The sequence below is a fragment of the Xyrauchen texanus genome, chromosome 14 (genome assembly GCF_025860055.1).
Source record: "Xyrauchen texanus isolate HMW12.3.18 chromosome 14, RBS_HiC_50CHRs, whole genome shotgun sequence".
Lineage (NCBI taxonomy): Eukaryota > Metazoa > Chordata > Actinopteri > Cypriniformes > Catostomidae > Xyrauchen > Xyrauchen texanus.
Genome location: NC_068289.1, coordinates 5,748,718 through 5,761,350, shown reverse-complemented (window position 1 = coordinate 5,761,350; position 12,633 = coordinate 5,748,718). Strand labels below are relative to the sequence as shown.

General features: G+C 36.7%; 1 protein-coding gene across 2 annotated transcripts in view; it reads left to right on the top strand.

Moving 5' to 3' along the window:
• arhgef7a (Rho guanine nucleotide exchange factor (GEF) 7a) overlaps window positions 1–2,253 on the top strand; it is a 28,250-nt gene extending 25,997 nt beyond the window's left edge. For both annotated transcript variants that reach the window (XM_052143063.1, XM_052143066.1), the window contains one exon: window positions 1,069–2,253. In XM_052143063.1, coding sequence (XP_051999023.1) covers window positions 1,069–1,191 — 123 coding nt within the window. In that variant the 3' untranslated portion in view covers window positions 1,192–2,253. The remainder of the gene's footprint in view (window positions 1–1,068) is intronic.
• The last annotated feature ends 10,380 nt before the right edge of the window (window positions 2,254–12,633 follow it).

Here is a 12,633-nt window from a genome sequence, read left to right as displayed (position 1 = left end):
ATTAGCTGGTTTTCTGCATTTATTAGTCATAAAATATGATCTCATCAAGTCACAAGTATAGACAAACACAATGTGCTTAAGATAACAACACACAAAAATGCATAACCCTTTAATGTCTTTATTGAACACATCACAGTAAACATTCACAGTTCTGTGGAAAAAGTAAGTGAACCCTTGGATTTAATAACTGGTCGTACATAGTGGTGCGTGTTCTTCCCAAAAAATTAAAGCTTAGTTTCATCAGTCCACAAAACATTTTCCCAGTAGCATTGTGTAGTGTCGTGGTGGTCTTTGGCAAACTTTGTGCAGCAAAGTTTTAGTTGGAAAGCAGCATATTCCAGGACACAAAGCATGTTTAAGTTTTTCTGTATAGAAGACTCATGAACAGAAATGTTAACCAGTTCCAATGATTCCTTCAAGTCTTTAGCTTTTTTTTTAACCTCATTGGGCATTCTGCGGTGTACCCTTTGAGTCATCTTGGCTGGATAGCCTCTTCTAGTGAGAGTATCCACAGTACTAAATCATCTCCATTTATAGACAATTTGTCTAACTGTGAACAGATGAATATCTAAGCTCTTCAAGATAACAAGATAATCAATTCTTGATTTTAGGTCTTCTGAGATCTCGTTTTTGCAAGGCATGGCCCACGTCAACAGATTCTTGTGAATAATAAACTCCACATATTTGAGTGCTTTTTATAAGTCAAAGTAGTTCTAACCCACATCTCCAATTTTGTTTAAATAATTGGATGCCGGGTTTGCCTAGTCCTGACTCAAATTAGTTTTCATTGATGTCATTAGCCAAGGGCTTTCAAATTTTTCCAAACTACACTGTGAATCTTTGAATGATCATGTATTCAGTATGTCCAAGAACAATACAATAATTTGTGTGCTATTAGTTAAAACAGATTGTGTTTTGTTCGTTTTTGTAACTTAGTTGAAGAGCAAATCAGATTTTAAGACACATTCATACATAAATGCAGGTAATTCCAAAGGGTTCACATACTTTTTCTTAACACTGTAGCTTCAGTTTAGTTTAAAGTTCAAGTTGACTTTACCATTCAAACAGGACAATAAAAAAATGAAGAGATCCCTGGAAGAAGAACAGAGAGCCCGGAAAGATCTGGAGAGGATAGTTCGAAGAATGCTAAAGAATATGAACGACCCATCTTGGGATGAGACAAACTTATGATATCAGTGTGGCCAGTTTTCAAGTTTATGTTCTGTGTTACACTAGTGGTTAAAAGTGATTTCAACCAGAGTAACATTTCTCAAATGTTGTTCTTTCCACATATGTTGTAATTCAGTTGTAAATACGTGTCTGTAGTTACTTTTAACTGGCTCATTTTTAACGTCCATACCCTAAAACATGCTATTTCAATGCATTTACACCAAGCATGTGTGCTTGTAAATTTACAAGTTTGAAAATCTGACAAGCACTAATTAAATCCTGACATCACTTTTATGCTAGATTCTCTTTTATGTGGTGTTACGAGACAGACAGTACCTCATTTTTTCCACATGCAACTGATGTAGAAATTGTGACCATCATGACTGCTTAACCTGTATTTCTACAAATTACTTTGTAAAAAGGTTCAATATGTAATCTTAAATACTCTATTTTACTGTTACTTTTTTTTTGTTTGTTGAGAAAATCTATTTAGACATACTCTGAATCAAGATGCTGAATCTGAATATTTCAATGATGTCAAGTTTGCATTCCATTGAATTGTTTACAAATAACTACAATTTTGATACTTAATGAAATATTAAACTATGGGTAATAGCAACGGTCATACTTTATGCTAAATGAGGAACACAACAATAAGCTCATAGATGTATACTTGTATGTCGGTATGCTGGGAATATAACTTTTTTTAGGTGCCATTGTAACTCAAGCTGTGACAGGACTTCATTACTGTGATACCTTCTTCATCACTAACTGCCCTTTATACCTGTGAAATAACACTTTATAACTGTATACATTTCAGTGTCGCTTATTAAGTGTGAGCAAAGTAAATGCCAAACCCTTTTTTATGTCAATTCTTACTGTAATGGACTGTTATTCTTGTAGCCCTTACGAAACACTAGTAGAATAACCTCGTCTGAACTCGCAGGATATTTATTATGGAGTGTTCTTTACCTCAGATCCATGTTGTAAATGTATTCTGTAAATAAAGAGCTCTCTTTGTTAGTTGTGTCTCTACCGGAGTGGCATCAGTTGGGCAATGGCAATTATTCAAAATGTGTGCAAGGGAAGATTTTAAAATTAGAAATGATAATACTGTGTATATACTAAACCTTATATACATAATTTTACTACAAGATGAAAGTGTAATGTTTTTACTCAAAATATAGTCAGTTCCCTCTTTGAATACAGAGCTTCAGTTGACTTTCTTTTTTTTTTTACCTTACTTTGATTTTGAAGGCAATCAGTATGCATGATTTATTTTTATTTTATTTATTTAAATAAATGTACTCATTCAGCTCAAATAAAGTTAACTTATTTATGTACAGTTAACTAGTTACAAGTAAACTTAACTCCTGTGTGATTAATGGAGTGGCGGTGACGTAGTGGGCTAAAACACATAACTGGTAATCATGAGGTTGCTGGTTCAATACCCAGAGCTACCACTATTGTGTGCTTGAGCAAGTCAATTTACTCCAGGTTGCTCCGGGGGGATTGCCCCTGCAATAAAGGCTCTGTAAGTCGCTTTGGATAAAAGCGTCTGCCAAATATGTAAATGTAATGTATCATCGTTTTTATTAATTTAAATGAGTTCTAGCATGTCTTTACAAGGGAAATTATGACTGGACTCTCATTTGGCACATTGGATTAGGGTTAGGGTTGGGCTAATCCAAACCTAACCCTAAAATCTGTACTTTTTAGTGCACTTAGTGATGACTTCACACAAATCACAACTGTCATCCAGCTACAACAAAACAACACAAATAGCTTTAAGAATGAAAATGTAATAAAATTGTAATAACAATTATTACATTTGAACATAAATTCTCTTGTTTTGACCAAACTTAAATTTTGTACTTGGTAATTTTAAATTAGTAGTACTCTAAGCCAATAATTAAAGAATGTATATATTTTAGTTATAATTCCAAAATGTGACATTTCAAGACTTCTTTAATTTGGACCACCTAAGTGTTTTTATTCATCACAACTTTAGGTTTTTAGAGATTAATAATAACTTAATTAAAACAAGTAGGAATAGTAAAAAATTAAGCTTGAGTAAAATATTTATTATTTATTTTTTACAATGTGATAATGTATATCACACATGTATTAACAGTGTGAATGACCAGACACGGAGGAAACTCAACTCAGGAGTTTAAGCTTTATGTTTCCATAATCTGTCAAGGGGAAGGGCATGATGACAAGGGTGACTTTATGCCCTTGTCTCCATTCAGCAGCTTTGGGTGAAGGTTGTGCATGCGCCAGGCCCTATTACAGTGACAAGGCAATCTAGTCCCTTTGTGGGCGATGATTCTACTTCATTGATTTACAATGGAAAGGATATAATTTTGCTGGTGTTGGCAAAAAGCTCAAATGTCAGGCTTTTCAGAATGCCAGCATTGCCTTGTTCGCAGATGAATAAGGAGAAAGTCACCTTTTGTCTCCTGTTAAATATTCCTGCATAAATACAAAGGCGCACAATGCACTCCTGATAAAAGGAAGCCCTGATTTATCCTTTAGTGTATAGATAAAACCCGTAGATAAATGCCAGGATGGCCTTTTCATATTTGTTCCCATCTGTTCTCCTCCCTTTTCACAGCTTATTGAGTTGAGATGATTGTCACTTTTGGTTGTGTTTTGTTATTATGGATAGGACACAACTCCATCTAGCTTACTATCATCACCAGTAGACTACAATACTTCAAATTGGCATTTGTAACTGAAGATACTTCCAGTTATATATAAATGCATTCATGGATATTTGAACCTCAAATATATCCAAGTTTAACCTTGTTTGGGACTAAACTGGTGCACCTCTGAAGTGCAGCAAACCAAGTGTTAATACTCTCTCTAACTAACAGTTAATGCACACTGTTGTATTTGAAATCCTATGCAAAAGGGACAGCAGGATTCTGTAGACATCGAATCAATTAGCTTCTGACCAGCCTATACACACACATGCACACTGGCTTGTCTAAGACCCTGTCTTTTCCTTTCTTTCTCTCCCTTGGTCTATTCATGAGCCTGTGATCATTTAGATTTGACATGCATTGTGGCTGAGCTGGTCTCTCTCTTTTGCTACTGTCTGTCATTAATTTCCAGGCTTTACAATTTGCCAAAAAAGAAAAAGAAAAGAGTGAGTGAGTGAGTGAGTGGTGGAAGGATAAGAGCTCAGTGTCTTTTGAAGGGGTTTGTTATTACACAAAAACAGCCGCCCAATAATTTTTTGTCAATGTTTAACTCTAAAAGCTTTCCCCTGTCAGCTTTTGAAAAGAAGAGCAATAAAGCCCTATTCATACGGACTGAATAAAAACAGTCCTCTGGGGGCAATGACCGAAGGGCTTCTTTTCTTCTGCCTCTAATCAAATAGGAACTGAAATGAATTAAAGTTTTCTTATGAAAATAACCTTTGTTGTCAGGCAGGCCAGTAATTCATAAACAATAAGCAATGTCATTGTGTGGATGGTAATATATTCATGCAGTGGAAAGGCTAGAAGGCAGTACAGGACCATATCTCTGTAAATGAGGGGAGGGATGAATTGGTCCTGGACTCATCATTTGCAGTCTGAACAGTGGGTGCTTCTGGTAACCACCAGTTTCTCTCTCTCTCTTTCTCATGCTACTGACATGGTCGTCTAAGATCTCTCGTTTTCTTCATACCCTTTCTTCAATAATTCTTCCATTTTGCTCTTATTTTTGCTTACAATACCTGTGTCATTTTCAACCATTCTCAAAGGCCATGTTTTGACCCAGCCGGATTTTTTATTTGTTCTCTCTGTTTCACATGCTTCTGCTTATATTTTCTTCTCTCTTAGCTAAGCTTTGTATTCTGTTCTTCTTGAAAAAATCTGAACAGTTTTGGATTCTACTCACAAACTTTTCAACCAGTCCTCTCTTGGGTAAAGTATCGGATTACTCAAAAATAGGAGGGTATTAAGAGTTGTGGTCAGAGGGCAACTGCACTCCAGAGGATTACACTTGCGATCTGAGGAGCTTGAACCTCAGCACCAGACCGTGAACCATGACAGTATTTGTCATCTGCTGGCATTGCTGTTTAAGGGTAAAAACATCAAGAAGAACCACCACTTCAGCGGACCTGGACGTCCATCATGCCACTTGGATGTTCCATTTTTCACCAGCTACCTGAAAATGACTGTCTTTAATGTAAAGAGTTCATCACTTGTTTCTTACTCTCCTACTTAGGAATTAATCGAAGAGATTGTAAGTTTATGACCACTTTTGTCTATGCAGGCTTGCTGTTAAAATGGCGTTACCCTCAGATATTTGTTCCCTAAAACAAAGGACTCAATACAATATAAGTAAGCATTATCAAGCTTAGTTGTCAACGAAATGCAACTGGTGCTATGAAGACTTACAGTAAAACTCAAAAGCTGGAATGTCCATTTTTTGTGTGTTCCTGGAGAACTAATATGGGAATACAAGAAGTTTGGGTGATACTGCAACATGATGACACTCAAATAAATCAGCAGCTATCAACAGTATACGTGAGTGCTCCTGCCTGTTTGAGTTGAGTACTTTTTGGTGTTGTCAAGTATTATGAGTTTTGTTTCAAAAATGGAATAACTTGAGTTTTCAAAAGAGTCTGACAACTTTTTGAGAGTTACAGAGTAATATTAAGTACATCTGTTAAGTTAGCCTATCTAATTAGGTTAATCAAGGTATCTTCATCACCAAATTTGCTTTAAAGCACCAATGTTACACTGTCAGTGTCTAGTTTTCAAGTTGTGAAGAGCAACTTTTTAAATCTTTCTACTGAAACATATTTAACCGTTCAGAAACCGAGGCTGGTTATTTCAATATTCAAAAAGATTTCTGACTGCATATAACCGATGGATACGAGCGAAACGTCTTCACTCCCAACAGTGGCGGGAAACTCATTTTGGTAGGTTATCGTCAGAGTGTATACTCGTTGCACGGTTCATCACTCGTAGTTTACGTAGGAACACGTTATAATGTTTAACAGAGAGCGAAAGACGTACAGTACGGTAGATGGCAGCGTTACTTCATTAAATATGAAATGCTGAGTATAGCCTGTAAAACTGGAAAAACTCTTAACTTCAGACTTTAACAACATTAAAGGTGCTGTAAGCGATTTTTAAAATGGAATGGTAAGCAGAACATGTTCCTACTCTCTAAAAGATATCACTGACATAAGCGTCCTGAGATATATCTCACCGTCTCTGTGACAGCACTAGACTAATAAACCGTTGTAAACAGCAAACAAAAAATCTCTGAACAGCCAATCAGAAGACTTTGATGTGCTTTCTGCCTGTCAATCATTTTGCACGTTCTCATAGTGTACTAGCGGATCATTCAGGATTAATGTCGTATTCGGATTTATAACAGTTGTCATCTGAGGGCGCTATTTTGCTACTGTTGTGTGAGAAGACTTGGTCTCAACGGAATCTTTGAATGACGGTGTTTTGTTCACCAAAAAAATTTAAAATAATAATAATTCCCTCATCATTTACGCACCCTCATGCCATCCTAGATGTGTATGACTTTCTTTCTTCAGCAACACACATATTTTTTTTTAGAATAAGATCTCTGCTCTATAGGTCCATGCGGAAGGCCATCTGTACTTTAAAGCTAAATAAAAGCACAGACAGTTGTAATAAAAGTATTCCATACAACTTCAGTGATTAAATTAGTATCTTCTAAAGTTTTATTGCGATTGCTTTGGGTGAAAAAAACATCAAGATTTAAGTTATTTTCACTACACTTATGGTCGCTCTCCAATGCATATCCACAAGGCAAGTCAATTCACCCTGCCGCTCATGTGACGTAAGCACGCTGGCATGTTCAAATAAAATCTAAACAAATTAAGCTTGTGAATAGCGTTCTATGGTAAACAAATCGGGCTGCACTTCCAGTTGTATCGTGTCATTTCTCGTGTGAACATGCCAACGCGTTTACGTCACGCGAGAGGCTGCTTCAGGGGAGTTCCCTCGTGGATGCGCATCAACTTGAAGTAAACAATTATAGTGAAAAGAACTTAAATATTGATCTGTTTCTCACCCAAAGCAATTGTTTTGCTTTATAAGACATTAATTTAACCACTGGAGTTGTATAGATTACTTTTACTACAATTGTCTGTGCTTTTTGGAGCTTTAAAGTGCTGATCACCATCCACTTGCATTTTATGAACCTACAGAGCAGAGATATTTTTCTAAAAATATTAATCTGAAGAAAGTCATACACATCTGGGATGGCAACAGGGTGAGTAAATGATGAATTAAAATGTTTGAGTGAACAAACGCTTTAACGGCACAGCCTTGTGGAAGTTCCAGAACAGCTAAAATCACTTACAGCACCTTTAAATATGCCAATATATTAGGAGGAATCTGAATACGATATTAAACATGAAGGATTCGCTTCAGCTACTACACTACGAGAATGTGCAAAATGATTGACAGGCAGAAAGCACATCAAAGTCAAATCAGAGAACGGTGAGAATTCTCAGGACACTTATTTCAGTGATATCTTTCAGGGAGAAGGAACATTTTCTGCATAACATTCCATAAAAAAAAAAAAATAAAATAAATGACTTAAAGCACCATTAAAAGTATTTTTAAACTCACTGTTGTGTGATAAAAGCAGCCAAACTCTTAAAGGAATCTTCCGAGATTAATAAAAGTTAAGCTTAATCAACAGAATTTGTTGCATAATGTTGATTACCACAAAAGCAATTTCCAGTCGTTCCCACTGATATATCCACTCATATAGCACTTTATAGGCACACTATATTCCTAATATACTGTAGTGCCCGATGCGGTTTTCTGCTGTTGTAGCCCATCCGCCTCAAGATTTGATGTGCTGTGCATTCTGAGATGCTATTCTACTTACTACAATTGTACAGAGTGATTATCTGAGTTACCGTAGCCTTTCTGTCAGCTCAAACCAGTCTGGCCATTCTCCATTGAACTCTCTCATCAACAAGGCATTTCCGTCTGCAGAACTGCCACACACTGGATGTTTTTTGTTTTAAACACGTTTCTGAGTAAACTGTTGTGTGTGAAAATCCCAGGAGATAAGCAGTTACTGAAATACTGAATCCAGCCCATCTGGCACCAACAATCATGCCACGGATGAAATCACTGAGATCACATTTTCCCCATTCTGATATGAAAATTAACAGAAGCTCTTGACATGTATCTGCTTGGTTGTATGCACTGCACTGCTGCCACATGTTTGGTGGATTCGATAATTTCATGAATAAGTACAGTGCATTAAGAAAATATTCAGACCCATTCATTTTTTTTCACATTTTGTTATTGTGGCAGGGCGGAGGGCGGGGCCGGGTCGTGCTCATACACACCCGGTCCCTTATCAGGCAAATTAAGCCTCTGAGAGGGATAAAGGCCGAAGACAGAGAGATAGTTTACGGACATGTCCGTCATGTGTGTGTTTGTCTTTTAAGTTTGTCATTAAAACTATTATTTATATTGTCAAGCCGGTTCTCGCCTCCTCCTTTCCATTGATCCCTTTACAGTTATGTTTCAGCCTTATGCTAAAATACTTTAAATTCAGATTTCCTTAAATCCTGAACAGTCCCCCAGTCCATGCCGCTAAAAAATACCCCCACAGCATGATGCTACTACCACCATGCTTATCTGTTGGGATGGTGTTGCGCAGCCCGGTTTCGCCCAGACACGATGCTTGGAATTGAGGCCAAACAGTTTAGGTGCTTTTTTGATAATTCCAAGCTGGCTTTCATTTGTCTTGCACTGAGGAGAGGCTTCTGTCTTGCCACTATGCCATGAAGCCCAGATCGGTGGAGTGTTGCAGGGGTGGTTGTCCTTCTGCAAGTTTCTCCCATCTCCACACAAGAGCTCAACCAGAGTGACCATTGGGTTCTTGGTCACCTTTCTTACCAAGGCCCTTCTCCCGCGATTGCTCAGTTTGGCCGGACGGCCAGCTCTAGGAAGAGTCACGGTTATTCCAAACTTCTTCCATTTAAGAATGATGGTGCTTTTGGAGCCTTCCCCAGATATGTGCCTCAACACAATCCTGTCTCTGAGCTCTGCAGGCAGTTCCTTTGACCTCATGGCTTGGTTTTTGCTCTGATATGAATTTTCAGCTGTGGGGCCATATATAGACAGGTGTGTGTGCCTTTCCAAATCATGTCCAATTTGCCACCAGTTGACTCCAGTCAAAGTGTAGAAATATCTCAAAGATGATCAAGAGAAATGGGATGCACCTGAGCTAAATTTCAAGTGTCATAGAAAAGGGTCTGAATACTTATGTCAATGTGATATTGCAGTTTTTTCCTTTTTAATACATTTGCAAAGTTATCACAAATCTGTTTTTTTGCTTTGACATTATTATGGGGTATGGAGTGTAGATTAATGTGAACACAAATAATAATTTAAAGCATGTTAGCATAAGGCTGCAACATAACAAAATAAAAAATTAAGGGGTCTGAATAATTCCTGAATGCTCTGTAGGTGTAGGTGCTCCTAATAAAGTAAACAGTAAATGTATTAACATATACAGTGTATTAATAACTGTGCCAGATTTTGGAGGGTTTAAATCGTATGTTTCATATAATTGCGTTAAAACGGGAATTATTTTACCTGTAAAGTTGTCTTCTTGCTATTGAAATACTGTTCTAGGTGGATGAACTTCTAGTAGTTATTCGTCACGTAATTCCTGAGAGTGGCGCTAGTTCATCAACGTGTTGTCAGGCACCTGGCGGCGTATATTTGGGCTCTTTTTCTTGACATTATGAACACATGAAGACAACAGGAAGGAGACTAATTTAAATGTTCAACAGTCAACGGTCTCCAAACTACATAATCAGCTCAGTATAAACAATAATGAGTAATAACCTCCCTTCTTGGTATCCTTGTGCAGACATCATGCTAATATTACCAGGATTAACAGGAAGTTGAAATACAAGGTTAGTTGTATTTGTGCAATTGTATCACAAACCGTTTACACGCATTATTGTCTTATAGTTATAATTTTCAAACAGTATATTTTAAAGTCGAATTTATTTAGGCCTATGTGGTAATCAACATTATGCATAACATAAATGCTGTCGATAGAGATTGACTTGTATTGAAATGAGTGAGCTCAAGGAATAAAGAACTGAGTGAGTGAGGGAATGTACTGATATTTTACTACTTGGATTTAGAATGACGGTTCAAGTTTAGAAATTAGTCTTTATATTCAGACAAATTGGCATTGCTTTTTTTAGTAGCCTAATACTACACGTTGTAACTATGTTAGATCAGGGAATCTACCTTATCTTTATTTGCACCATGGCAGTTGTAGTGTCTAAATGTGTTGAGACCATGGTAACTAATTATAAACCATGTATGCCTGTCGTTAGGCCTAATATGGTCCTACTACATATACCGCAATTAAACTATGGTAACTATGAACGAATGATAAATGCCCATTAAGGAATGATAAGTGGCATTATAGACGCGTATGTAATTAAAAGCAACTTATCAGCAAACTACCATTGGATAATGTCAAATTGACGCTGACAAGAGTTGTGAGGTTGCGTTCCTTGGTCCTGGAGTAGCTGACTGGAGCCTCTAGAGGGCGCGCAAGACCGTTATAACAGGGATCTCCACTTCCCTTCTGAGCCACGCTGTGTGCGCTGGCGAAACTCGCTTGAAGACAGTTACATTTTTTATTTTTATTTGGTCTTAAAATGGAGATGCACTTTGAAGACTAATATTTTTTTATTACTTTTATTTTATATATATATATATATATATATATATATATATATATATATATATATATGTATATATATGTATATGTACGCACGCACGCAATCAAATATCGTTATTGTGGTTAATTTTGATTAGATTTATTTCACATTTTGAATTAATGAGATTAAATTACACAGAAAACAATAATTAATTTATTAAATAGACACAAATTAAATTGAGAGGGGATCGCTGTGTTGTCATAAAATAAATGGGCAAACTATCAGAGAAATATTTTTTGTTTATTTGTAATGAGCTGAATAATAATCTTAATTTCTGTTTAACTGAAGTTACTGATTTATATTTATTGAAAGATAGCACAGAAAATTATCTCACCATTATTGATATGATTGTTCCCTGCCCACCTTCCTTTTCATCTCTGTCTGAGACTTGTCTTTCTCATCACACACGCACGCACGCACGCACGCACGCACACACACACACACACACACACACACACACACACACACACACACACATAGATACATTTAAAAGGAAAACCCCGAGCACAGGATGTGACATACAGACTCATGTGAAAGGACAGACTCCTCTGTTTCTTGCTACTTGGTTTTACATTTCACAAATAGATGGGTGTTGGCATGGGAACATGCCCCTGGCTGCTACCTGAATGAGGGCGCAGGGCCTCTGCAAACGACAGGGTTAAAGGAACGACCCAGCAGGCTGCACAATTTTACCAACAGCCGTATCCATGACAACACACTGGTGGCATGCCCACTACTGAGCTCTGCTATTGAATATTTGATTGACAGATGTCCAAATGTCAACCACTCCCTCTCAGGTAAACTGCTCTGGCATTTTGAATTTTTATATTTTGAAGGTATCTTCTCCTTTGATTCTGTCTTCAACCAAATACACAAGCACATACACACACACACTGCATTTGCAGCATTGCAGGGTCACAGGTCATCCACACTTTTTGGTTTGAGTGTTTGTATATGATTGTGCTTCTTTTTAAATTGACATCATCTCTGACTGCCGGCTCGCTTCTTTACTTAGCGAGTGTATTTTTATATGTGATGCACATTAGCAGAGACAGATCCACTATATAGAGATGGAGCGTCTTTCTAAGCAAAGAGACTGTATTAATCCATCTCCTCAGTCTAAAAGAGGCAGTGTACTTAAAGTACAAGAGTCTCCTCCATATTAGAGCGTCAAAGTGGAGATTCAATCACAGTAATGGTCAGCGTCTCACGGCGCATCTCCATCGATCCAGGGGACAGTGTATTGGCTGCATTAGTGAAAAGGAAATTGAGTGCTATTTTCTAGTCGTCACAATCTATTTGTCATTCAGAATTGAGACATGCAGGTCTATGGTATGAATGTGAATGTCAAACCTGGTCTGATTTGTTTGTGTGTGTGTGTTGTGTGCTTGCCTGTATTTATGCTGTGAAATTGATTCAAGAATATTTAGGCCAAATATATATATATATATATATATATATATATATATATATATATATATACTCGCTACACTGAATATATATATATATATATATATATATATATATATATATATATATATAGCTTAGATATTTTCATAATGCAAGTATGTGCTAAATCACTTTAAGAAATCTTGGATATTATAGGCCTATATTTAATAACACTTTACAATTAAGTTGTAATCCTTTACATGAATGCACTAACAGTGAATACCTATTAAGAAATTATTAATCTT